The 25,102-nt window shown below is 41.7% G+C and overlaps 1 protein-coding gene across 4 annotated transcripts in view; it reads right to left on the bottom strand.

Annotated features, from left to right (window-relative positions):
• Positions 1-459: 459 nt before the first annotated feature.
• HEMK1 (HemK methyltransferase family member 1) overlaps positions 460-25,102 on the bottom strand; it is a 54,509-nt gene continuing 29,866 nt past the window's right edge. For 2 of the 4 annotated variants that reach the window (XM_063941379.1, XM_063941376.1), the window contains 5 exons: positions 8,307-8,356; positions 8,123-8,228; positions 7,955-8,050; positions 7,749-7,862; positions 3,006-4,047 (listed from right to left, as the gene is read on the bottom strand). In XM_063941379.1, the coding sequence (XP_063797449.1) occupies positions 4,017-4,047; positions 7,749-7,862; positions 7,955-8,050; positions 8,123-8,228; positions 8,307-8,356 (397 nt within the window). In that variant the 3' untranslated portion in view covers positions 3,006-4,016. Of the gene's footprint in view, positions 2,161-3,005; positions 4,048-7,748; positions 7,863-7,954; positions 8,051-8,122; positions 8,229-8,306; positions 8,357-25,102 lie in introns of those variants that run through there. The other 2 variants (XM_063941377.1, XM_063941378.1) reach the window with 2 other exon arrangements.

Genomic DNA, 25,102 nt, shown 5'->3' with positions numbered 1-25,102 from the left:
CTGTGTGCAAACAGGGTAATATACATACATACAGGAGACTGTGTGACCGGGTCACACCTGTGTGCAGACAGGGTAATATACATACATACAGGGACTGTGTGAACGGGTCACATCTGTGTGCAGACAGGGTAATATACATACATACATACAGGGGACTGTGTGACCGGGTCACACCTGTGTGCAGACAGGGTAATATACATACATACAGGAGACTGTGTGACCGGGTCACACCTGTGTTCAGACAGGGTAATATACATACATACATGCATGCATATTAATTTAGTATGAACTATTTATTAAGTAATTAACCATGAATTACATATCCCCAAAAAATAATGTTATAGGATTGTTTAACCACTGATCAATGATCACATGACCATTCAGGGCCAATCAAAATCAGCCTGTAATGTATCTGTAATAATAGTGTAGTCCTATACGCGCCCGCTATAAGATAGGAAATGAGAAAACCAGTATTTATTATTTATTAACCATTTCTTATATAGCGCAGCAAATCCCGTTGCGCTTTATAATTGGAAATAACAATGATATAACAATCTGGGTAATAACAAACAGTCATAGAGGTAGGAGGGCCCTGCTCGCAAGCTTATATAGGTAGGATGAGAACCAAGAAAGGGCTGTGTCCTGAAGACCTAGGGACTGTAGTGTCTGTATGAGAAGAGAGTGGTCTACAGTGTCAAATGCAGCAGATAGATCTAGAAGAATAAGTAGTGAGTAGTGGCCTTTAGACTTTGTAGTGACCAAATCATTCACTACTTTAGTCAGTGCTGTCTCTGTGGAATGTTGGGAACGGAAGCCTGACTGAAGTGGGTCCAACAAAGTGTATGAGTTAAGAAAGTGTGTGAGGCGAGAGTAGGCAAGTCTCTCAAGTAGCTTAGAGAGACAAGGGAGCTGAGAGATAGGGCGGTAGTTTGAGAGAGCGTTAGGGTCAGAATTTTGTTTTTTTAAATGGGAGTAATCACTGCATGCTTGAAGAGTGAAGGAAAAATACCAGTAGAGAGAGAGAGAAAGAGAGAGATAGAGAGAGATTACAGATGTTAGTTAAGGTTGGGATGAGCACCAGAGACAGAGCTTTACTTATTTGTGAGGGTAAAGGATCAAGAGGAGAGGTAGTAGAGAAGCAGGATGAGAAGAGTGATGATACTTCATCTTCATTTGTGGGATCAAATGAAGAAAGAGTGCCAGAGGGTTCAGGTAAAGAACGGAGCAGGTCACTGGCTGAGGAAGAGCATACCATTTCATCTCAGATCTCATCAATCTTCTCCTTGAAGTAGGAAGCAAGATCCTGTGCCTTGATAGTGGCTGGTGGGGTAGGTGAGGGAGGGACAAGAAGTGATTTAAATGTATTAAAGAGTCGTTTGGGGTTAGAGGCTTGAGTAGAGATAAGAGTTTGGAAATATGTTTGTTTGACAGTGTCCAGGGCATTTCTATAAGAATGGTAGACAGTCTTATATGTGAGGAAGTCACTGGAAATACGAGATTTACGCCACTGACGTTCAAGTTTTCGTGTGAGTTTTTGTAGTTGTCTTGTTAATTTGGAGTGCCACAGTTGACATCTAGGCCTACGTGGAGTGTGATGGGTAGCTGGAGCCACTTCATCAAGGGCTAGTTCTAGAGTCTCATTAAGGTGTGATACAGCCATCTCAGGAGAGGTGAATGCAGAAATAGGTGAAAGCAGTTGTTGGAGAGAGGTGGACAGTTCTTGAAGATTAATTGTGTTAATATTTCTGTGGGTTTGAGGAGGATTGGAGAACTTCAGCAACACAGGGTTTGAAGTAATGGAGGAGAGCATGCATGTGATACGGTTGTGATCTGAGAGGGGGAAAGGAGTGTTAGTGAGTTCAGAGACGGAGCGTAGTCTGGTGAATACTAGATGAAGGCAGTGGCCCTCCTGATGAGTAGAGGAGTCAGTCCATTGGGAGAGGCCAAGAGAGGAGGTTATGGAGGCGTGAGCAGCAGATTTTGGACAATCAATAGCAATATTGAAATCACCCATGATGATGGTGGAGATGTCAGAGGATAAGAAGTGAGGGAGCCAGACAGAAAAATCTTCCAGAAATTGTTTGGGATGCAGTAAAGGTGATCCAGTCGTCCTGCAATCTCTGTGGCACGTTCTGTCCCCTACGTACGGCGATACAGAACCTTCATGGCACAATATAAATAAAAGATTATTGGGGCAGATGTATTAAGCTTGGAGAAGTGATAAGTGAAAGGTGATAACACACCAGCCAATCAGCTCCTGTCATTTTTCAAACCTGTAGTGATTGGCTGGTGGGTTATCGCTTATCATTGCTTTATCACTTCTCCAGGCTTAATACATCTGCACCAATAATCTTTATGTATAGCGCCATCTAGATTTACAGAAAACGTAAAAACAATACTGAATATATCAGGTCAGAAAGTAGCATACCTTATACAAACACACGTGTGGTGACTGCAGGCTGATCATTATTATATGGACATAGAAATCATGGCGGTAACCCAGACACAGTGGCGGTTCTTGCCACGGGCAAGCGGTACTTTTGCCCGGGGCGCCGCCTTCCGGAGGGCGCCGGCGCCAACCGGAGGGCGCCGCACCAGGGCAAGATCCGCCACTGTGCCCCCCGCAGTGCCCTGCTGTGCCCCCTCGCTTTGAAGGGAACCAGACGCGTAGCGTCTAGTTTCCCTTCATTGAGAGTACCTTAGTTGTGCGGTGCGCGATGACGTCATCGCGCACCGCACAGCAAAGGTTCTCTCCATGAAGGGAAACTAGACGCTACGGTCTAGTTTCCCTTCGTCTAGAGGACCTTTGCTGTGCGATGCGCGATGACGTCATCGCGCACCGCATAGCATAGTGGCACAGACACTAGGGGTCATAATTGACCTCTAGTGTCTATGCTGTTCTATGGGAGAGACGTAATAACGTCTCTCCCATAGATCGAAGAGAAGAGAGTAGAGGAGAAGAGCGGCGCCGCCGGCGGAGGGGGTCTGGATCAGGAACGGGGATGCTAAGTATACTTTTTATTTATTTTTATTTTTTCTTTCAGCGCGTTGACCACGCCCCCAATTGAAGCCACGCCCCCATATTTTGCCCGGGGCGCCACAAATCTTAGAACCGGCCCTGCCCAGACATATCACAGAACGCTTTATGTTACAGGATGCGCAGCTACACGTTGATGACAGATTTAGTGGTCTTGCAGTTGGGAGTCCCGTGCTGCACGCAAATGTTCTACCACATAACATAACCCACAGGTACTGAGAGAATAGGTACCAAAGATCAGTGGTCACAGGTACTGGAGTTCAAAGGTCACAGGAGCCGCAGACCAGAGGTCACAGGAGCCGCCAAAGTTCACAAGTGCCACGGACCAGAGGTCACAGGAGCTGCAGACCAGAGGTCACAGGAGCCGCCAAAGTTCACAAGTGCCACAGACCAGAAGTCACAGGAGGCCCTGACCAGGGGTCGCAGGAGCCGCAGACCAGGGGTCGCAGGAGCCGCAGACCAGGGGTCGCAGGAGCCGCAGACCAGAGGACGCAGGAGCCGCAGACCAGAGGACGCAGGAGCCGCAGACCAGAGGACGCAGGAGCCGCAGACCAGAGGACGCAGGAGCCGCAGACCAGAGGTGGAGGTGCCGCAGTGGCACATGGTGGAGTAGGCCACAGCTGGAGGAGACACACACGTGGCACATAGCACTAAGACAAACCACCATAAATTGCAGTGAGATACCACGCAGTACATGACATTCCGAGGTGGAAGGTGGGAAGAAGAGGGAGGGGCCAGAATGACTGGACCCAAACTACACTTGGGGCAGCTAGAGGCCCTCTTCCGACCCATCCGACGCAGGCAGCGGGGAGCAGAATAGACCCTGTGTATAATATACTGTTATAGAGGCACCAGAGACGTAACATTCAGAACAGGACATTATACAGTAACGTGGGGACGTGACCAGCGGTGACATCATCATAAGTCAGCTATACCCCGGTGACTGGTCCTGGCACCCGCAGCTGGAGGCTCTGCCGGATCATCGTCTCCGAATGTGAAGAAACCTCGACCTAAGGACAACAGATATGTCAGAAATCAGACAAGAGAAGTGCAGCTGGCATGTTCAGACAAGTAAAGAGGGGTGTGATACATACGTGCCACGTACAGATAGTGGCACATAGCAGTTACACAGAGGGGTGTGATACATACGTGCCACGTACAGATAGTGCCACATAGCAGTTACACAGAGGGGTGTGATACATACATGCCACGTACAGATAATGACACATAGCAGTTACACAGAGGGGTGTGATACATACGTGCCATGTACAGATAATGACACATAGCAGTTACACAGAGGGGTGTGATACATACGTGCCACGTACAGATAGTGCCACATAGCAGTTACACAGAGGGGTGTGATACATACATGCCACGAACAAATGACACATAGCAGTTACACAGAAGTGTGTGATACATACGTGCCATGTACAGATAGTGGCACATAGCAGTTACACAGAGGGGTGTGATACATACATGCCACGTACAGATAATGACACATAGCAGTTACACAGAGGGGTGTGATACATACATGCCACGTACAGATAATGGCACATAGCAGTTACACAGAGGGGTGTGATACATACGTGCCACGTACAGATAGTGCCACATAGCAGTTACACAGAGGGGTGTGATACATACATGCCACGTACAGATAATGACACATAGCAGTTACACAGAGGGGTGTGATACATACGTGCCATGTACAGATAATGACACATAGCAGTTACACAGAGGGGTGTGATACATACGTGCCACGTACAGATAGTGCCACATAGCAGTTACACAGAGGGGTGTGATACATACGTGCCATGTACAGATAATGACACATAGCAGTTACACAGAGGGGTGTGATACATACGTGCCACGTACAGATAGTGGCACATAGCAGTTACACATGGAGGGGAATGATAAATAGATGCCACATACAGAAAGTGGCACATAGCAGTTACACATGGGGGGAATGATAAATAGATGCCACGTACAGAAAGTGGCACATAGCAGTTACACAGAGGGGTGTGATACATACGTGCCACGTACAGATAGTGGCACATAGCAGTTACACATGGAGGGGAATGATAAATAGATGCCACATACAGAAAGTGGCACATAGCAGTTACACATGGGGGGAATGATAAATAGATGCCACATACAGAAAGTGGCACATAGCAGTTACACATGGGGGGAATGATAAATAGATACAACGTACAGATAGTGGCACATAGCAGTTACACATGGGGGGAATGATAAATAGATGCCATAGACAGAAAGTGGCACATAGCAGTTACACGTGGAGGGGAATGATAAATAGATACAACGTACAGATAGTGGCACATAGCAGTTACACATGGGGGGAATGATAAATAGATACAACGTACAGAAAGTAGCACATAGCAGTTACACATGGGGGGAATGATAAATAGATACAAAGTACAGAAAGTGGCACATAGCAGTTACACATGGGGGGAATGATAAATAGATGCCATAGACAGAAAGTGGCACATAGCAGTTACACATGGAGAGGAATAATAAATAGATACAACGTACAGATAGTGGCACATAGCAGTTACACATGGGGGGAATGATAAATAGATGCCATAGACAGAAAGTGGCACATAGCAGTTACACGTGGAGGGGAATGATAAATAGATACAACGTACAGATAGTGGCACATAGCAGTTACACATGGGGGGAATGATAAATAGATACAACGTACAGAAAGTAGCACATAGCAGTTACACATGGCGGGAATGATAAATAGATACAACGTACAGAAAGTGGCACATAGCAGTTACACATGGGGGGAATGATAAATAGATACAACGTACAGAAAGTAGCACATAGCAGTTACACATGGCGGGAATGATAAATAGATACAACGTACAGAAAGTGGCACATAGCAGTTACACATGGCGGGAATGATAAATAGATACAACGTACAGAAAGTGGCACATAGCAGTTACACATGGGGGGAATGATAAATAGATGCCATAGACAGAAAGTGGCACATAGCAGTTACACATGGAGAGGAATAATAAATAGATACAACGTACAGAAAGTGGCACATAGCAGTTACACATGGGGGGAATGATAAATAGATACAACGTACAGAAAGTGGCACATAGCAGTTACACATGGGGGGAATGATAAATAGATACAACGTACAGAAAGTGGCACATAGCAGTTACACATGGGGGGAATGATAAATAGATACAACGTACAGAAAGTGGCACATAGCAGTTACACATGGGGGGAATGATAAATAGATACAACGTACAGAAAGTGGCACATAGCAGTTACACATGGGGGGAATGATAAATAGATACAACGTACAGAAAGTGGCACATAGCAGTTACACATGGGGGGAATGATAAATAGATACAACGTACAGAAAGTGGCACATAGCAGTTACACATGGAGGGGAATGATAAATAGATACAACGTACAGAAAGTGGCACATAGCAGTTACACATGGGGGGAATGATAAATAGATACAACGTACAGAAAGTGGCACATAGCAGTTACACATGGGGGGAATGATAAATAGATACAACGTACAGAAAGTGGCACATAGCAGTTACACATGGGGGGAATGATAAATAGATACAACGTACAGAAAGTGGCACATAGCAGTTACACATGGAGGGGAATGATAAATAGATGCCATAGACAGAAAGTGGCACATAGCAGTTACACATGGGGGGGAATGATAAATAGATACAACGTACAGATAGTGGCACATAGCAGTTACACATGGGGGAATGATAAATAGATGCCATAGACAGAAAGTGGCACATAGCAGTTACACATGGGGGGGAATGATAAATAGATACAACGTACAGATAGTGGCACATAGCAGTTACACATGGGGGGAATGATAAATAGATACAACGTACAGATAGTGGCACATAGCAGTTACACATGGGGGGAATGATAAATAGATACAACGTACAGAAAGTGGCACATAGCAGTTACACATGGGGGAATGATAAATAGATACAACGTACAGAAAGTGGCACATAGCAGTTACACATGGGGGGAATGATAAATAGATGCCACGTACAGAAAGTGGCACATAGCAGTTACACATGGAGGGGAATGATAAATAGATGCCATAGACAGAAAGTGGCACATAGCAGTTACACATGGGGGGAATGATAAATAGATACAACGTACAGATAGTGGCACATAGCAGTTACACATGGGGGAATGATAAATAGATGCCATAGACAGAAAGTGGCACATAGCAGTTACACATGGGGGGGAATGATAAATAGATACAACGTACAGATAGTGGCACATAGCAGTTACACATGGGGGGAATGATAAATAGATACAACGTACAGATAGTGGCACATAGCAGTTACACATGGGGGGAATGATAAATAGATACAACGTACAGAAAGTGGCACATAGCAGTTACACATGGGGGGGAATGATAAATAGATACAACGTACAGATAGTGGCACATAGCAGTTACACATGGGGGGAATGATAAATAGATACAACGTACAGATAGTGGCACATAGCAGTTACACATGGGGGGAATGATAAATAGATGCCACGCACAGAAAGTGGCACATAGCAGTTACACGTGGAGGGGAATGATAAATAGATACAACGTACAGATAGTGGCACATACTGTAGTAGTTACTAGTAAATGAGTTTTCCAGCCTCTGACAGCAGTAAAACATTACAGATAAACACTCACTTGCCACAAAAGTCCCTGACACTACTGAGAAGCTGTAACTCTTCCTCGGGGTGGTCACACAGCCACGCTTCCACCATGTCGGGGTGTCTTGGGTCCACCTCCAGGAAGACGTCCCTGTAAGGTGAGAACAGATCAGATCTAGAACCTGGATGTCCTCTCCTCGCCTGCAGAGAAGGGTTTCGGCGCAGCACTGTAATGTCTCCTACCCATTAGGTGATAACAGGTGATGAGCAAGCCGCAGGACCCCCTTAATGACATCCATCCCATCCGGACCTCCATCTAACGCTGAATGATCCTCATACCTAGGACCAAGAAGAGACTGTAGCCACTACACCATGGTCACTCCAACAATCTATATAGTGCTGGCGCTTTACCTGAGTATCTCCGGCTCCAGCTGAGACATATCCTCTGTAAATATGTAAGGGGGATTACTGACCACAACATCTACCGGGCCCAGGTCTAGAAGACGCTCTGTGGGATCTGAGAGATGGAAGCGAGACAGCAGTCAGAGACGTTACAGAGAGGACATAAGAGATTAGAGAGCAGGTTATTCCTCACCTGATAATACATCGTGCTGCAGGACGTGAATCCGATGCTGAAGACCTAGTCTGCAGGGAGACAATACAGACTAAGTATGGCACTGCCTCCCATTATACACAGCGAAAGCATCATTACCACTTATACAGATTCATAATAATAACAGGCTGCACTGTGGTACTCTCCATATAATAATAACAGGCTGCATTGTGGTACTCTCCATATAATAATAACAGGCTGCATTGTGGTACTCTCCATATAATAATAACAGGCTGCATTGTGGTACTCTCCATATAATAATAACAGGCTGCACTGTGGTACTCTCCATATAATAATAACAGGTTGCATTGTGGTACTCTCCATATAATAATAACAGGCTGCATTGTGGTACTCTCCATATAATAATAACAGGCTGCATTGTGGTACTCTCCATGTAATAATAACAGGCTGCACTGTGGTACTCTCCATATAATAACAACATGCTGCATTGTGGTACTCTCCATATAATAATAACAGGCTGCATTGTGGTACTCTCCATATAATAATAACAGGCTGCACTGTGGTACTCTCCATATAATAATAACAGGCTGCATTGTGGTACTCTCCATGTAATAATAACAGGCTGCACTGTGGTACTCTCCATGTAATAACAACATGCTGCACTGTGGTACTCTCCATGTAATAATAACAGGCTGCACTGTGGTACTCTCCATATAATAACAACAGGCTGCACTGTGGTACTCTCCATATAATAACAACAGGCTGCACTGTGGTACTCTCCATATAATAATAACAGGCTGCACTGTGGTACTCTCCATATAATAATAACAGGCTGCACTGTGGTACTCTCCATATAATAATAACAGGCTGCACTGTGGTACTCTCCATATAATAATAACAGGCTGCACTGTGGTACTCTCCATATAATAATAACAGGCTGCATTGTGGTACTCTCCATATAATAATAACAGGCTGCATTGTGGTACTCTCCATATAATAATAACAGGCTGCATTGTGGTACTCTCCATATAATAATAACAGGCTGCATTGTGGTACTCTCCATATAATAATAATAACAGGCTGCACTGTGGTACTCTCCATATAATAATAACAGGCTGCATTGTGGTACTCTCCATATGATAATAACAGGCTGCATTGTGGTACTCTCCATATGATAATAACAGGCTGCACTGTGGTACTCTCCATATGATAATAACAGGCTGCATTGTGGTGCTCTCCATATAATAATAACAGGCTGCATTGTGGTACTCTCCATATAATAACAACAACAGGCTGCATTGTGGTACTCTCCATATAATAATAACAGGCTGCATTGTGGTACTCTCCATATAATAATAACAGGCTGCATTGTGGTACTCTCCATATAATAATAACAGGCTGCATTGTGGTACTCTCCATATAATAATAACAGGCTGCATTGTGGTACTCTCCATATGATAATAACAGGCTGCATTGTGGTACTCTCCATATGATAATAACAGGCTGCATTGTGGTACTCTCCATGTAATAACAACATGCTGCATTGTGGTACTCTCCATATAATAATAACAGGCTGCATTGTGGTACTCTCCATATAATAATAACAGGCTGCACTGTGATACTCTCCATATAATAACAACAACAGGCTGCATTGTGGTACTCTCCATATAATAATAACAGGCTGCACTGTGGTACTCTCCATATAATAATAACAGGCTGCACTGTGGTACTCTCCATATAATAATAACATGCTGCATTGTGGTACTCTCCATATAATAATAACAGGCTGCATTGTGGTACTCTCCATATAATAATAACAGGCTGCATTGTGGTACTCTCCATATAATAATAACAGGCTGCATTGTGGTACTCTCCATATAATAATAACAGGCTGCATTGTGGTACTCTCCATATAATAATAACAGGATGCATTGTGGTACTCTCCATATAATAATAACAGGCTGCATTGTGGTACTCTCCATATAATAATAACATGCTGCACTGTGGTACTCTCCATGTAATAATAACATGCTGCACTGTGGTACTCTCCATGTAATAATAACAGGCTGCACTGTGGTACTCTCCATATAATAATAACAGGCTGCATTGTGGTACTCTCCATATAATAATAACAGGCTGCATTGTGGTACTCTCCATATAATAATAACAGGCTGCATTGTGGTACTCTCCATATAATTATCACAGGCTGCATTGTGGTACTCTCCATATAATAATAACATGCTGCATTGTGGTACTCTCCAAATAATAATAACAGGCTGCATTGTGGTACTCTCCATATAATAATAACAGGCTGCATTGTGGTACTCTCCATATAATTATCACAGGCTGCATTGTGGTACTCTCCATATAATAATAACAGGCTGCATTGTGGTACTCTCCATATAATAATAACAGGCTGCATTGTAGTACTCTCCATATAATAATAACAGGCTGCACTGTGGTACTCTCCATATAATAATAACAGGCTGCATTGTGGTACTCTCCATATAATAATAACAGGCTGCATTGTGGTACTCTCCATATAATAATAACAGGATGCATTGTGGTACTCTCCATATAATAATAACAGGCTGCACTGTGGTACTCTCCATATAATAATAACAGGCTGCATTGTGTACTCTCCATATAATAATAACAGGCTGCATTGTGTACTCTCCATATAATAATAACAGGCTGCATTGTGGTACTCTCCATATAATAATAACAGGCTGCATTGTGGTACTCTCCATATAATAATAACTGGCTGCATTGTGGTACTCTCCATATAATAATAACAGGCTGCATTGTGGTACTTTCCATATAATAACAACATGCTGCATTGTGGTACTCTCCATATAATAATAACAGGCTGCATTATGGTACTCTCCATATAATAATAACAGGCTGCATTGTGGTACTCTCCATATAATAATAACAGGCTGCATTATGGTACTCTCCATATAATAATAACAGGCTGCATTATGGTACTCTCCATATAATAATAACTGGCTGCATTGTGGTACTCTCCATATAATAATAACAGGCTGCATTGTGGTTCTCTGCATATAATAATAACAGGCTGCATTGTGGTACTCTCCATATAATAATAACAGGCTGCATTGTGGTACTCTCCATATGATAATAACTGGCTGCATTATGGTACTCTCCATATGATAATAACTGGCTGCATTATGGTACTCTCCATATAATAATAACTGGCTGCATTGTGGTACTCTCCATATAATAATAACAGGCTGCATTGTGGTACTTTCCATATAATAACAACATGCTGCATTGTGGTACTCTCCATATAATACCTGTAACAACATGCTGCATTGTGGTACTCTCCATATAATAATAACAGGCTGCATTGTGGTACTCTCCATATAATAATAACAGGCTGCATTGTGGTACTCTCCATATAATAACAACAGGCTGCATTGTGGTACTCTCCATATAATAACAACAGGCTGCATTGTGGTACTCTCCATATAATAATAACAGGCTGCATTGTGGTACTCTCCATATAATAATAACAGGCTGCATTGTGGTACTCTCCATATAATAATAACAGGCTGCATTGTGGTACTCTCCATATAATAATAACAGGCTGCATTGTGGTACTCTCCATATAATAATAACAGGCTGCATTGTGGTACTCTCCATATAATAACAACATGCTGCACTGTGGTACTCTCCATATAATAATAACAGGCTGCATTGTGGTACTCTCCATATAATAATAACTGGCTGCATTGTGGTACTCTCCATATAATAATAACAGGCTGCATTGTGGTACTCTCCATATAATAATAACAGGCTGCATTGTGGTACTCTCCATATAATAATAACAGGCTGCATTGTGGTACTCTCCATATAATAATAACAGGCTGCATTGTGGTACTCTCCATATAATAATAACAGGCTGCATTGTGGTACTCTCCATATAATAACAACATGCTGCATTGTGGTACTCTCCATATAATAATAACAGGCTGCATTGTGGTACTCTCCATGTAATAATAACAGGCTGCACTGTGGTACTCTCCATATAATAACAACATGCTGCATTGTGGTACTCTCCATATAATAATAACAGGCTGCATTGTGGTACTCTCCATATAATAATAACAGGCTGCATTGTGGTACTCTCCATGTAATAATAACAACAGGCTGCATTGTGGTACTCTCCATATAATAATAACAGACTGCATTGTGGTACTCTCCATATAATAACAACAACAGGCTGCATTGTGGTACTCTCCATATAATAATAACAGGCTGCATTGTGGTACTCTCCATGGTATCCGTTCACATGGTCGACCATGTCATGGTCGACAGTCATTAGGTCGACCACTATTGGTCGACATTGACATGGTCGACATGGACACATGGTCGACACATGAAAATGGTCGCCATATGAAAGGTCGACACATGAAAAGGTCGACATGAGTTTTGTAACTTTTTTTTCTTTTGGGGAACTTTTCCATACTTTACGATCCACGTGGACTACGATTGGAACGGTAATCTGTGCCGAGCGAAGCGGTAGCGGAGCGAAGGCACCATGCCCGAAGCATGGCGAGCGAAGCGAGCCATGCGAGGAGACGCGGTGCACTAATTGGGGTTCCCAGTCACTTGACGCAAAAAACGACACCAAAAAAAGATAAAAAAACTCATGTCGACCTTTTCATGTGTCGACCATGTGTCCATGTCGACCAATAGTGGTCGACCTAATGACTGTCGACCATAACATGGTCGACCATTCATACCGTAACCACTCTCCATATAATTATCACAGGCTGCATTGTGGTATTCTCCATATGATAATAACAGGCTGCATTGTGGTACTCTCCATATAATAATAACAGGCTGCACTGTGGTACTCTCCATATAATAATAACTGGCTGCACTGTGGTACTCTCCATATAATAATAACAGGCTGCATTGTGGTACTCTCCATATAATAATAACAGGCTGCATTGTGGTACTCTCCATATAATAATAACAGGCTGCATTGTGGTACTCTCCATATAATAATAACAGGCTGCATTGTGGTACTCTCCATATAATAATAACAGGCTGCATTGTGGTACTCTCCATATGATAATAACAGGCTGCATTGTGGTACTCTCCATGTAATAACAACATGCTGCATTGTGGTACTCTCCATATAATAACAACATGCTGCACTGTGGAACTCTCCATATAATAATAACAGGCTGCACTGTGGTACTCTCCATATAATAATAACAACAGGCTGCACTGTGGTACTCTCCATATAATAATAACAACAGGCTGCACTGTGGTACTCTCCATATAATAATAACAACAGGCTGCACTGTGGTACTCTCCATATAATAATAACAACAGGCTGCACTGTGGTACTCTCCATATAATAATAACAGGCTGCATTGTGGTACTCTCCATATAATAACAACTAGCTGCATTGTGGTACTCTCCATATAATAATAACTGGCTGCATTGTGGTACTCTCCATATAATAACAACAGGCTGTATTGTGGTACTCTCCATATAATAATAACAACAGGCTGCACTGTGGTACTCTCCATATAATAATAACAGGCTGCACTGTGGTACTCTCCATATAATAATAACAACAGGCTGCACTGTGGTACTCTCCATATGATAATAACAGGCTGCATTGTGGTACTCTCCATATAATAATAACAGGCTGCATTGTGGTACTCTCCATATAATAATAACAGGCTGCACTGTGGTACTCTCCATATAATAACAACAGGTTGCAGTATGGCTCCCCATATAATAACAGGCTGCACTGTGGTACTCTCCATATAATAATAACAGGTTGCATTGTGGTACTCTCCATATAATAATAACAGGCTGCATTGTGGTACTCTCCATATAATAATAACAGGCTGCATTGTGGTACTCTCCATGTAATAATAACAGGCTGCACTGTGGTACTCTCCATATAATAACAACATGCTGCATTGTGGTACTCTCCATATAATAATAACAGGCTGCATTGTGGTACTCTCCATATAATAATAACAGGCTGCACTGTGGTACTCTCCATATAATAATAACAGGCTGCACTGTGGTACTCTCCATGTAATAATAACAGGCTGCACTGTGGTACTCTCCATATAATAACAACAGGCTGCACTGTGGTACTCTCCATATAATAACAACAGGCTGCACTGTGGTACTCTCCATATAATAACAACAGGCTGCACTGTGGTACTCTCCATATAATAATAACAGGCTGCATTGTGGTACTCTCCATATAATAACAGGCTGCACTGTGGTTCTCTCCATATAATAATAACAGGCTGCACTGTGGTACTCTCCATATGATAATAACAGGCTGCACTGTGGTACTCTCCATATAATAACAACAGGCTGCATTGTGGTACTCTCCATATAATAATAACAGGCTGCATTGTGGTACTCTCCATATGATAATAACAGGCTGCATTGTGGTTCTCTCCATATAAGAACAACATGCTGCATTGTGGTACTCTCCATATGATAATAACAGGCTGCATTGTGGTACTCTCCATATGATAATAACAGGCTGCATTGTGGTACTCTCCATATGATAATAACAGGCTGCATTGTGGTACTCTCCATATGATAATAACAGGCTGCATTGTGGTACTCTCCATATGATAATAACAGGCTGCATTGTGGTACTCTCCATATGATAATAACAGGCTGCATTGTGTACTCTCCATATGATAATAACAGGCTGCATTGTGGTACTCTCCATATGATAATAACAGGCTGCATTGTGGTACTCTCCATATGATAACAGGCTGCATTGTGGTACTCTCCATATGATAATAACAGGCTGCATTGTGGTTCTCTCCATATAAGAACAACATGCTGCATTGTGGTACTCTCCATATGATAATAACAGGCTGCATTGTGGTACTCTCCATATGATAATAACAGGCTGCATTGTGGTACTCTCCATATGATAATAACAGGCTGCATTGTGGTACTCTCCATATGATAATAACAGGCTGCATTGTGGTACTCTCCATATGATAATAACAGGCTGCATTGTGGTACTCTCCATGTAATAATAACAACAGGCTGCATTGTGGTACTCTCCATATAATAATAACAGACTGCATTGTGGTACTCTCCATATAATAACAACAACAGGCTGCGTGCATTGTGGTACTCTCCATATAATAATAACAGGCTGCATTGTGGTACTCTCCATATAATTATCAAAGGCTGCATTGTGGTACTCTCCATGGTATCCGTTCACATGGTCGACCATGTCATGGTCGACAGTCATTAGGTCGACCACTATTGGTCGACATTGACATGGTCGACATGGACACATGGTCGACACATGAAAATGGTCGCCATATGAAAGGTCGACACATGAAAAGGTCGACATGAGTTTTTTAACTTTTTTTTCTTTTGGGGAACTTTTCCATACTTTACGATCCACGTGGACTACGATTGGAACGGTAATCTGTGCCGAGCGAAGCGGTAGCGGAGCGAAGGCACCATGTCCGAAGCATGGCGAGCCATGCGAGGGGACGCGGTGCACTAATTGGGGTTCCCAGTCACTTTACGCAAAAAACGACACCAAAAAAAGATAAAAAAACTCATGTCGACCTTTTCATGTGTCGACCATGTGTCCATGTCGACCAATAGTGGTCGACCTAATGACTGTCGACCATAACATGGTCGACCATTCATACCGTAACCACTCTCCATATAATTATCACAGGCTGCATTGTGGTACTCTCCATATGATAATAACAGGCTGCATTGTGGTACTCTCCATATAATAATAACAGGCTGCACTGTGGTACTCTCCATATAATAATAACAGGCTGCATTGTGGTACTCTCCATATAATAATAACAGGCTGCACTGTGGTACTCTCCATATAATAATAACAGGCTGCATTGTGGTACTCTCCATATAATAATAACAGGCTGCATTGTGGTACTCTCCATATAATAATAACAACAGGCTGCACTGTGGTACTCTCCATATAATAATAACAGGCTGCACTGTGGTACTCTCCATATAATAATAACAACAGGCTGCACTGTGGTACTCTCCATATGATAATAACAGGCTGCATTGTGGTACTCTCCATATAATAATAACAGGCTGCATTGTGGTACTCTCCATATAATAACAACATGCTGCATTGTGGTACTCTCCATATAATAATAACAGGCTGCACTGTGGTACTCTCCATATAATAATAACAACAGGCTGCACTGTGGTACTCTCCATATAATAATAACATACTGCACTGTGGTACTCTCCATATAATAATAACAACAGGCTGCATTATGGTACTCTCCATATGATAATAACAGGCTGCATTATGGTACTCTCCATATAATAATAACAGGCTGCACTGTGGTACTCTCCAAATAATAACAACATGCTGCATTGTGGTACTCTCCATATGATAATAACAGGCTGCATTATGGTACTCTCCATATAATAATAACAGGCTGCACTGTGGTACTCTCCATATAATAATAACAGGCTGCACTGTGGTACTCTCCATATAATAACAACAGGTTGCAGTATGGCTCCCCATATAATAATAACAGGCTGCATTGTGGTACTCGCCATATAATAATAACAGGCTGCATTGTGGTACTCTCCATATAATAACAGGCTGCACTGTGGTACTCTCCATATAATAATAACAGGCTGCACTGTGGTACTCTCCATATGATAATAACAGGCTGCACTGTGGTACTCTCCATATAATAACAACAGGCTGCATTGTGGTACTCTCCATATAATAATAACAGGCTGCACTGTGGTACTCTCCATATAATAATAACAGGCTGCATTGTGGTACTCTCCATATAATAATAACAGGCTGCATTGTGGTACTCTCCATATGATAATAACAGGCTGCATTGTGGTACTCTCCATATGATAATAACAGGCTGCATTGTGGTACTCTCCATATGATAATAACAGGCTGCATTGTGGTACTCTCCATATGATAATAACAGGCTGCATTGTGGTACTCTCCATATAATAATAACAGGCTGCACTGTGGTACTCTCCATATAATAATAACAGGCTGCATTGTGTACTCTCCATATAATAAAAACAGGCTGCATTGTGTACTCTCCATATAATAATAACAGGCTGCACTGTGGTACTCTCCATATAATAATAACAGGCTGCATTGTAGTACTCTCCATATAATAATAACAGGCTGCACTGTGGTACTCTCCATATAATAATAACAGGCTGCACTGTGGTACTCTCCATATAATAATAACAGGCTGCATTGTGTACTCTCCATATAATAATAACAGGCTGCATTGTGTACTCTCCATATAATAATAACAGGCTGCATTGTGGTACTCTCCATATAATAATAACAGGCTGCATTGTGGTACTCTCCATATAATAATAACTGGCTGCATTGTGGTACTCTCCATATAATAATAACAGGCTGCATTGTGGTACTTTCCATATAATAACAACATGCTGCATTGTGGTACTCTCCATATAATAATAACAGGCTGCATTATGGTACTCTCCATATAATAATAACAGGCTGCATTGTGGTACTCTCCATATAATAATAACAGGCTGCATTATGGTACTCTCCATATAATAATAACAGGCTGCATTATGGTACTCTCCATATAATAATAACTGGCTGCATTGTGGTACTCTCCATATAATAATAACAGGCTGCATTGTGGTTCTCTGCATATAATAATAACAGGCTGCATTGTGGTACTCTCCATATAATAATAACAGGCTGCATTGTGGTACTCTCCATATGATAATAACTGGCTGCATTATGGTACTCTCCATATGATAATAACTGGCTGCATTATGGTACTCTCCATATAATAATAACTGGCTGCATTGTGGTACTCTCCATATAATAATAACAGGCTGCATTGTGGTACTTTCCATATAATAACAACATGCTGCATTGTGGTACTCTCCATATAATACCTGTAACAACATGCTGCATTGTGGTACTCTCCATATAATAATAACAGGCTGCATTGTGGTACTCTCCATATAATAATAACAGGCTGCATTGTGGTACTCTCCATATAATAACAACAGGCTGCATTGTGGTACTCTCCATATAATAACAACAGGCTGCATTGTGGTACTCTCCATATAATAATAACAGGCTGCATTGTGGTACTCTCCATATAATAATAACAGGCTGCATTGTGGTACTCTCCATATAATAATAACAGGCTGCATTGTGGTACTCTCCATATAATAATAACAGGCTGCATTGTGGTACTCTCCATATAATAATAACAGGCTGCACTGTGGTACTCTCCATATAATAACAACATGCTGCACTGTGGTACTCTCCATATAATAATAACAGGCTGCATTGTGGTACTCTCCATATAATAATAACTGGCTGCATTGTGGTACTCTCCATATAATAATAACAGGCTGCATTGTGGTACTCTCCATATAATAATAACAGGCTGCATTGTGGTACTCTCCATATAATAATAACAGGCTGCATTGTGGTACTCTCCATATAATAATAACAGGCTGCATTGTGGTACTCTCCATATAATAACAACATGCTGCATTGTGGTACTCTCCATATAATAATAACAGGCTGCATTGTGGTACTCTCCATGTAATAATAACAGGCTGCACTGTGGTACTCTCCATATAATAACAACATGCTGCATTGTGGTACTCTCCATATAATAATAACAGGCTGCATTGTGGTACTCTCCATATAATAATAACAGGCTGCATTGTGGTACTCTCCATGTAATAATAACAACAGGCTGCATTGTGGTACTCTCCATATAATAATAACAGACTGCATTGTGGTACTCTCCATATAATAACAACAACAGGCTGCATTGTGGTACTCTCCATATAATAATAACAGGCTGCATTGTGGTACTCTCCATGGTATCCGTTCACATGGTCGACCATGTCATGGTCGACAGTCATTAGGTCGACCACTATTGGTCGACATTGACATGGTCGACATGGACACATGGTCGACACATGAAAATGGTCGCCATATGAAAGGTCGACACATGAAAAGGTCGACATGAGTTTTGTAACTTTTTTTTCTTTTGGGGAACTTTTCCATACTTTACGATCCACGTGGACTACGATTGGAACGGTAATCTGTGCCGAGCGAAGCGGTAGCGGAGCGAAGGCACCATGCCCGAAGCATGGCGAGCGAAGCGAGCCATGCGAGGGGACGCGGTGCACTAATTGGGGTTCCCAGTCACTTGACGCAAAAAACGACACCAAAAAAAGATAAAAAAACTCATGTCGACCTTTTCATGTGTCGACCATGTGTCCATGTCGACCAATAGTGGTCGACCTAATGACTGTCGACCATAACATGGTCGACCATTCATACCGTAACCACTCTCCATATAATTATCACAGGCTGCATTGTGGTATTCTCCATATGATAATAACAGGCTGCATTGTGGTACTCTCCATATAATAATAACAGGCTGCACTGTGGTACTCTCCATATAATAATAACTGGCTGCACTGTGGTACTCTCCATATAATAATAACAGGCTGCATTGTGGTACTCTCCATATAATAATAACAGGCTGCATTGTGGTACTCTCCATATAATAATAACAGGCTGCATTGTGGTACTCTCCATATAATAATAACAGGCTGCATTGTGGTACTCTCCATATAATAATAACAGGCTGCATTGTGGTACTCTCCATATGATAATAACAGGCTGCATTGTGGTACTCTCCATGTAATAACAACATGCTGTATTGTGGTACTCTCCATATAATAACAACATGCTGCACTGTGGAACTCTCCATATAATAATAACAGGCTGCACTGTGGTACTCTCCATATAATAATAACAACAGGCTGCACTGTGGTACTCTCCATATAATAATAACAACAGGCTGCACTGTGGTACTCTCCATATAATAATAACAACAGGCTGCACTGTGGTACTCTCCATATAATAATAACAACAGGCTGCACTGTGGTACTCTCCATATAATAATAACAGGCTGCATTGTGGTACTCTCCATATAATAACAACTAGCTGCATTGTGGTACTCTCCATATAATAATAACTGGCTGCATTGTGGTACTCTCCATATAATAACAACAGGCTGTATTGTGGTACTCTCCATATAATACTAACAGGCTGCATTGTGGTACTCTCCATATAATAATAACAGGCTGCATTGTGGTACTCTCCATATGATAATAACAGGCTGCATTGTGGTACTCTCCATGTAATAACAAGATGCTGCACTGTGGTACTCTCCATATAATAATAACATGCTGCATTGTGGTACTCTCCATATAATAATAACAACAGGCTGCACTGTGGTACTCTCCATATAATAATAACAACAGGCTGCACTGTGGTACTCTCCATATAATAATAACAGGCTGCACTGTGGTACTTTCCATATGATAATAACAGGCTGCATTGTGGTACTCTCCATATAATAATAACAGGCTGCATTGTGGTACTCTCCATATAATAACAACATGCTACATTGTGGTACTCTCCATATAATAATAACAGGCTGCACTGTGGTACTCTCCATATAATAATAACAACAGGCTGCACTGTGGTACTCTCCATATAATAATAACATACTGCACTGTGGTACTCTCCATATAATAATAACAGGCTGCATTATGGTACTCTCCATATAATAATAACAGGCTGCATTATGGTACTCTCCATATAATAATAACAGGCTGCACTGTGGTACTCTCCATATAATAACAACATGCTGCATTGTGGTACTCTCCATATGATAAGAACAGGCTGCATTATGGTACTCTCCATATAATAATAACAACAGGCTGCACTGTGGTACTCTCCATATAATAATAACAGGCTGCACTGTGGTACTCTCCATATAATAACAACAGGTTGCAGTATGGCTCCCCATATAATAATAGCAGGCTGCATTATGGTACTCTCCATATGATAATAACAGGCTGCATTATGGTACTCTCCATATAATAATAACAGGCTGCACTGTGGTACTCTCCATATAATAACAACATGCTGCATTGTGGTACTCTCCATATGATAATAACAGGCTGCATTATGGTACTCTCCATATGATAATAACAGGCGCATTATGGTACTCTCCATATAATAATAACAGGCTGCACTGTGGTACTCTCCATATGATAATAACAGGCTGCATTATGGTACTCTCCATATAATAATAACAGGCTGCACTGTGGTACTCTCCATATAATAATAACAGGCTGCACTGTGGTACTCTCCATATAATAACAACAGGTTGCAGTATGGCTCCCCATATAATAACAGGCTGCACTGTGGTACTCTCCATATAATAATAACAGGTTGCATTGTGGTACTCTCCATATAATAATAACAGGCTGCATTGTGGTACTCTCCATATAATAATAACAGGCTGCATTGTGGTACTCTCCATGTAATAATAACAGGCTGCACTGTGGTACTCTCCATATAATAACAACATGCTGCATTGTGGTACTCTCCATATAATAATAACAGGCTGCATTGTGGTACTCTCCATATAATAATAACAGGCTGCACTGTGGTACTCTCCATATAATAATAACAGGCTGCATTGTGGTACTCTCCATGTAATAATAACAGGCTGCACTGTGGTACTCTCCATATAATAACAACATGCTGCACTGTGGTACTCTCCATATAATAATAACAGGCTGCACTGTGGTACTCTCCATATAATAACAACAGGCTGCACTGTGGTACTCTCCATATAATAACAACAGGCTGCACTGTGGTACTCTCCATATAATAATAACAGGCTGCATTGTGGTACTCTCCATATAATAACAGGCTGCACTGTGGTTCTCTCCATATAATAATAACAGGCTGCACTGTGGTACTCTCCATATGATAATAACAGGCTGCACTGTGGTACTCTCCATATAATAACAACAGGCTGCATTGTGGTACTCTCCATATAATAATAACAGGCTGCATTGTGGTACTCTCCATATGATAATAACAGGCTGCATTGTGGTTCTCTCCATATAAGAACAACATGCTGCATTGTGGTACTCTCCATATGATAATAACAGGCTGCATTGTGGTACTCTCCATATGATAATAACAGGCTGCATTGTGGTACTCTCCATATGATAATAACAGGCTGCATTGTGGTACTCTCCATATGATAATAACAGGCTGCATTGTGGTACTCTCCATATGATAATAACAGGCTGCATTGTGGTACTCTCCATATGATAATAACAGGCTGCATTGTGTACTCTCCATATGATAATAACAGGCTGCATTGTGGTACTCTCCATATAATAATAACAGGCTGCATTGTGGTACTCTCCATATGATAACAGGCTGCATTGTGGTACTCTCCATATGATAATAACAGGCTGCATTGTGGTTCTCTCCATATAAGAACAACATGCTGCATTGTGGTACTCTCCATATGATAATAACAGGCTGCATTGTGGTACTCTCCATATGATAATAACAGGCTGCATTGTGGTACTCTCCATATGATAATAACAGGCTGCATTGTGGTACTCTCCATATGATAATAACAGGCTGCATTGTGGTACTCTCCATATGATAATAACAGGCTGCATTGTGGTACTCTCCATGTAATAATAACAACAGGCTGCATTGTGGTACTCTCCATATAATAATAACAGACTGCATTGTGGTACTCTCCATATAATAACAACAACAGGCTGCGTGCATTGTGGTACTCTCCATATAATAATAACAGGCTGCATTGTGGTACTCTCCATATAATTATCAAAGGCTGCATTGTGGTACTCTCCATGGTATCCGTTCACATGGTCGACCATGTCATGGTCGACAGTCATTAGGTCGACCACTATTGGTCGACATTGACATGGTCGACATGGACACATGGTCGACACATGAAAATGGTCGCCATATGAAAGGTCGACACATGAAAAGGTCGACATGAGTTTTTTAACTTTTTTTTCTTTTGGGGAACTTTTCCATACTTTACGATCCACGTGGACTACGATTGGAACGGTAATCTGTGCCGAGCGAAGCGGTAGCGGAGCGAAGGCACCATGTCCGAAGCATGGCGAGCCATGCGAGGGGACGCGGTGCACTAATTGGGGTTCCCAGTCACTTTACGCAAAAAACGACACCAAAAAAAGATAAAAAAACTCATGTCGACCTTTTCATGTGTCGACCATGTGTCCATGTCGACCAATAGTGGTCGACCTAATGACTGTCGACCATAACATGGTCGACCATTCATACCGTAACCACTCTCCATATAATTATCACAGGCTGCATTGTGGTACTCTCCATATGATAATAACAGGCTGCATTGTGGTACTCTCCATATAATAATAACAGGCTGCACTGTGGTACTCTCCATATAATAATAACAGGCTGCATTGTGGTACTCTCCATATAATAATAACAGGCTGCACTGTGGTACTCTCCATATAATAATAACAGGCTGCATTGTGGTACTCTCCATATAATAATAACAGGCTGCATTGTGGTACTCTCCATATAATAATAACAACAGGCTGCACTGTGGTACTCTCCATATAATAATAACAGGCTGCACTGTGGTACTCTCCATATAATAATAACAACAGGCTGCACTGTGGTACTCTCCATATGATAATAACAGGCTGCATTGTGGTACTCTCCATATAATAATAACAGGCTGCATTGTGGTACTCTCCATATAATAACAACATGCTGCATTGTGGTACTCTCCATATAATAATAACAGGCTGCACTGTGGTACTCTCCATATAATAATAACAACAGGCTGCACTGTGGTACTCTCCATATAATAATAACATACTGCACTGTGGTACTCTCCATATAATAATAACAGGCTGCATTATGGTACTCTCCATATGATAATAACAGGCTGCATTATGGTACTCTCCATATAATAATAACAGGCTGCACTGTGGTACTCTCCAAATAATAACAACATGCTGCATTGTGGTACTCTCCATATGATAATAACAGGCTGCATTATGGTACTCTCCATATAATAATAACAGGCTGCACTGTGGTACTCTCCATATAATAATAACAGGCTGCACTGTGGTACTCTCCATATAATAACAACAGGTTGCAGTATGGCTCCCCATATAATAATAACAGGCTGCATTGTGGTACTCGCCATATAATAATAACAGGCTGCATTGTGGTACTCTCCATATAATAACAGGCTGCACTGTGGTACTCTCCATATAATAATAACAGGCTGCACTGTGGTACTCTCCATATGATAATAACAGGCTGCACTGTGGTACTCTCCATATAATAACAACAGGCTGCATTGTGGTACTCTCCATATAATAATAACAGGCTGCACTGTGGTACTCTCCATATAATAATAACAGGCTGCATTGTGGTACTCTCCATATGATAATAACAGGCTGCATTGTGGTTCTCTCCATATAAGAACAACATGCTGCATTGTGGTACTCTCCATATGATAATAACAGGCTGCATTGTGGTACTCTCCATATAATAATAACAGGCTGCATTGTGGTACTCTCCATATGATAATAACAGGCTGCATTGTGGTACTCTCCATATGATAATAACAGGCTGCATTGTGGTACTCTCCATATGATAATAACAGGCTGCATTGTGGTACTCTCCATATGATAATAACAGGCTGCATTGTGGTACTCTCCATATGATAATAACAGGCTGCATTGTGGTACTCTCCATTTAATAATAACAGGCTGCATTGTGGTACTCTCCATATGATAATAACAGGCTGCATTGTGGTACTCTCCATATAATAATAACA

This window comes from Pseudophryne corroboree, chromosome 9, assembly GCF_028390025.1.
Source record: "Pseudophryne corroboree isolate aPseCor3 chromosome 9, aPseCor3.hap2, whole genome shotgun sequence".
Taxonomy (NCBI): Eukaryota; Metazoa; Chordata; class Amphibia; order Anura; family Myobatrachidae; genus Pseudophryne; species Pseudophryne corroboree.
The sequence above is the reverse complement of the archived record's forward strand: the minus strand, read 5'-3'. Positions and strand labels throughout refer to the sequence as shown.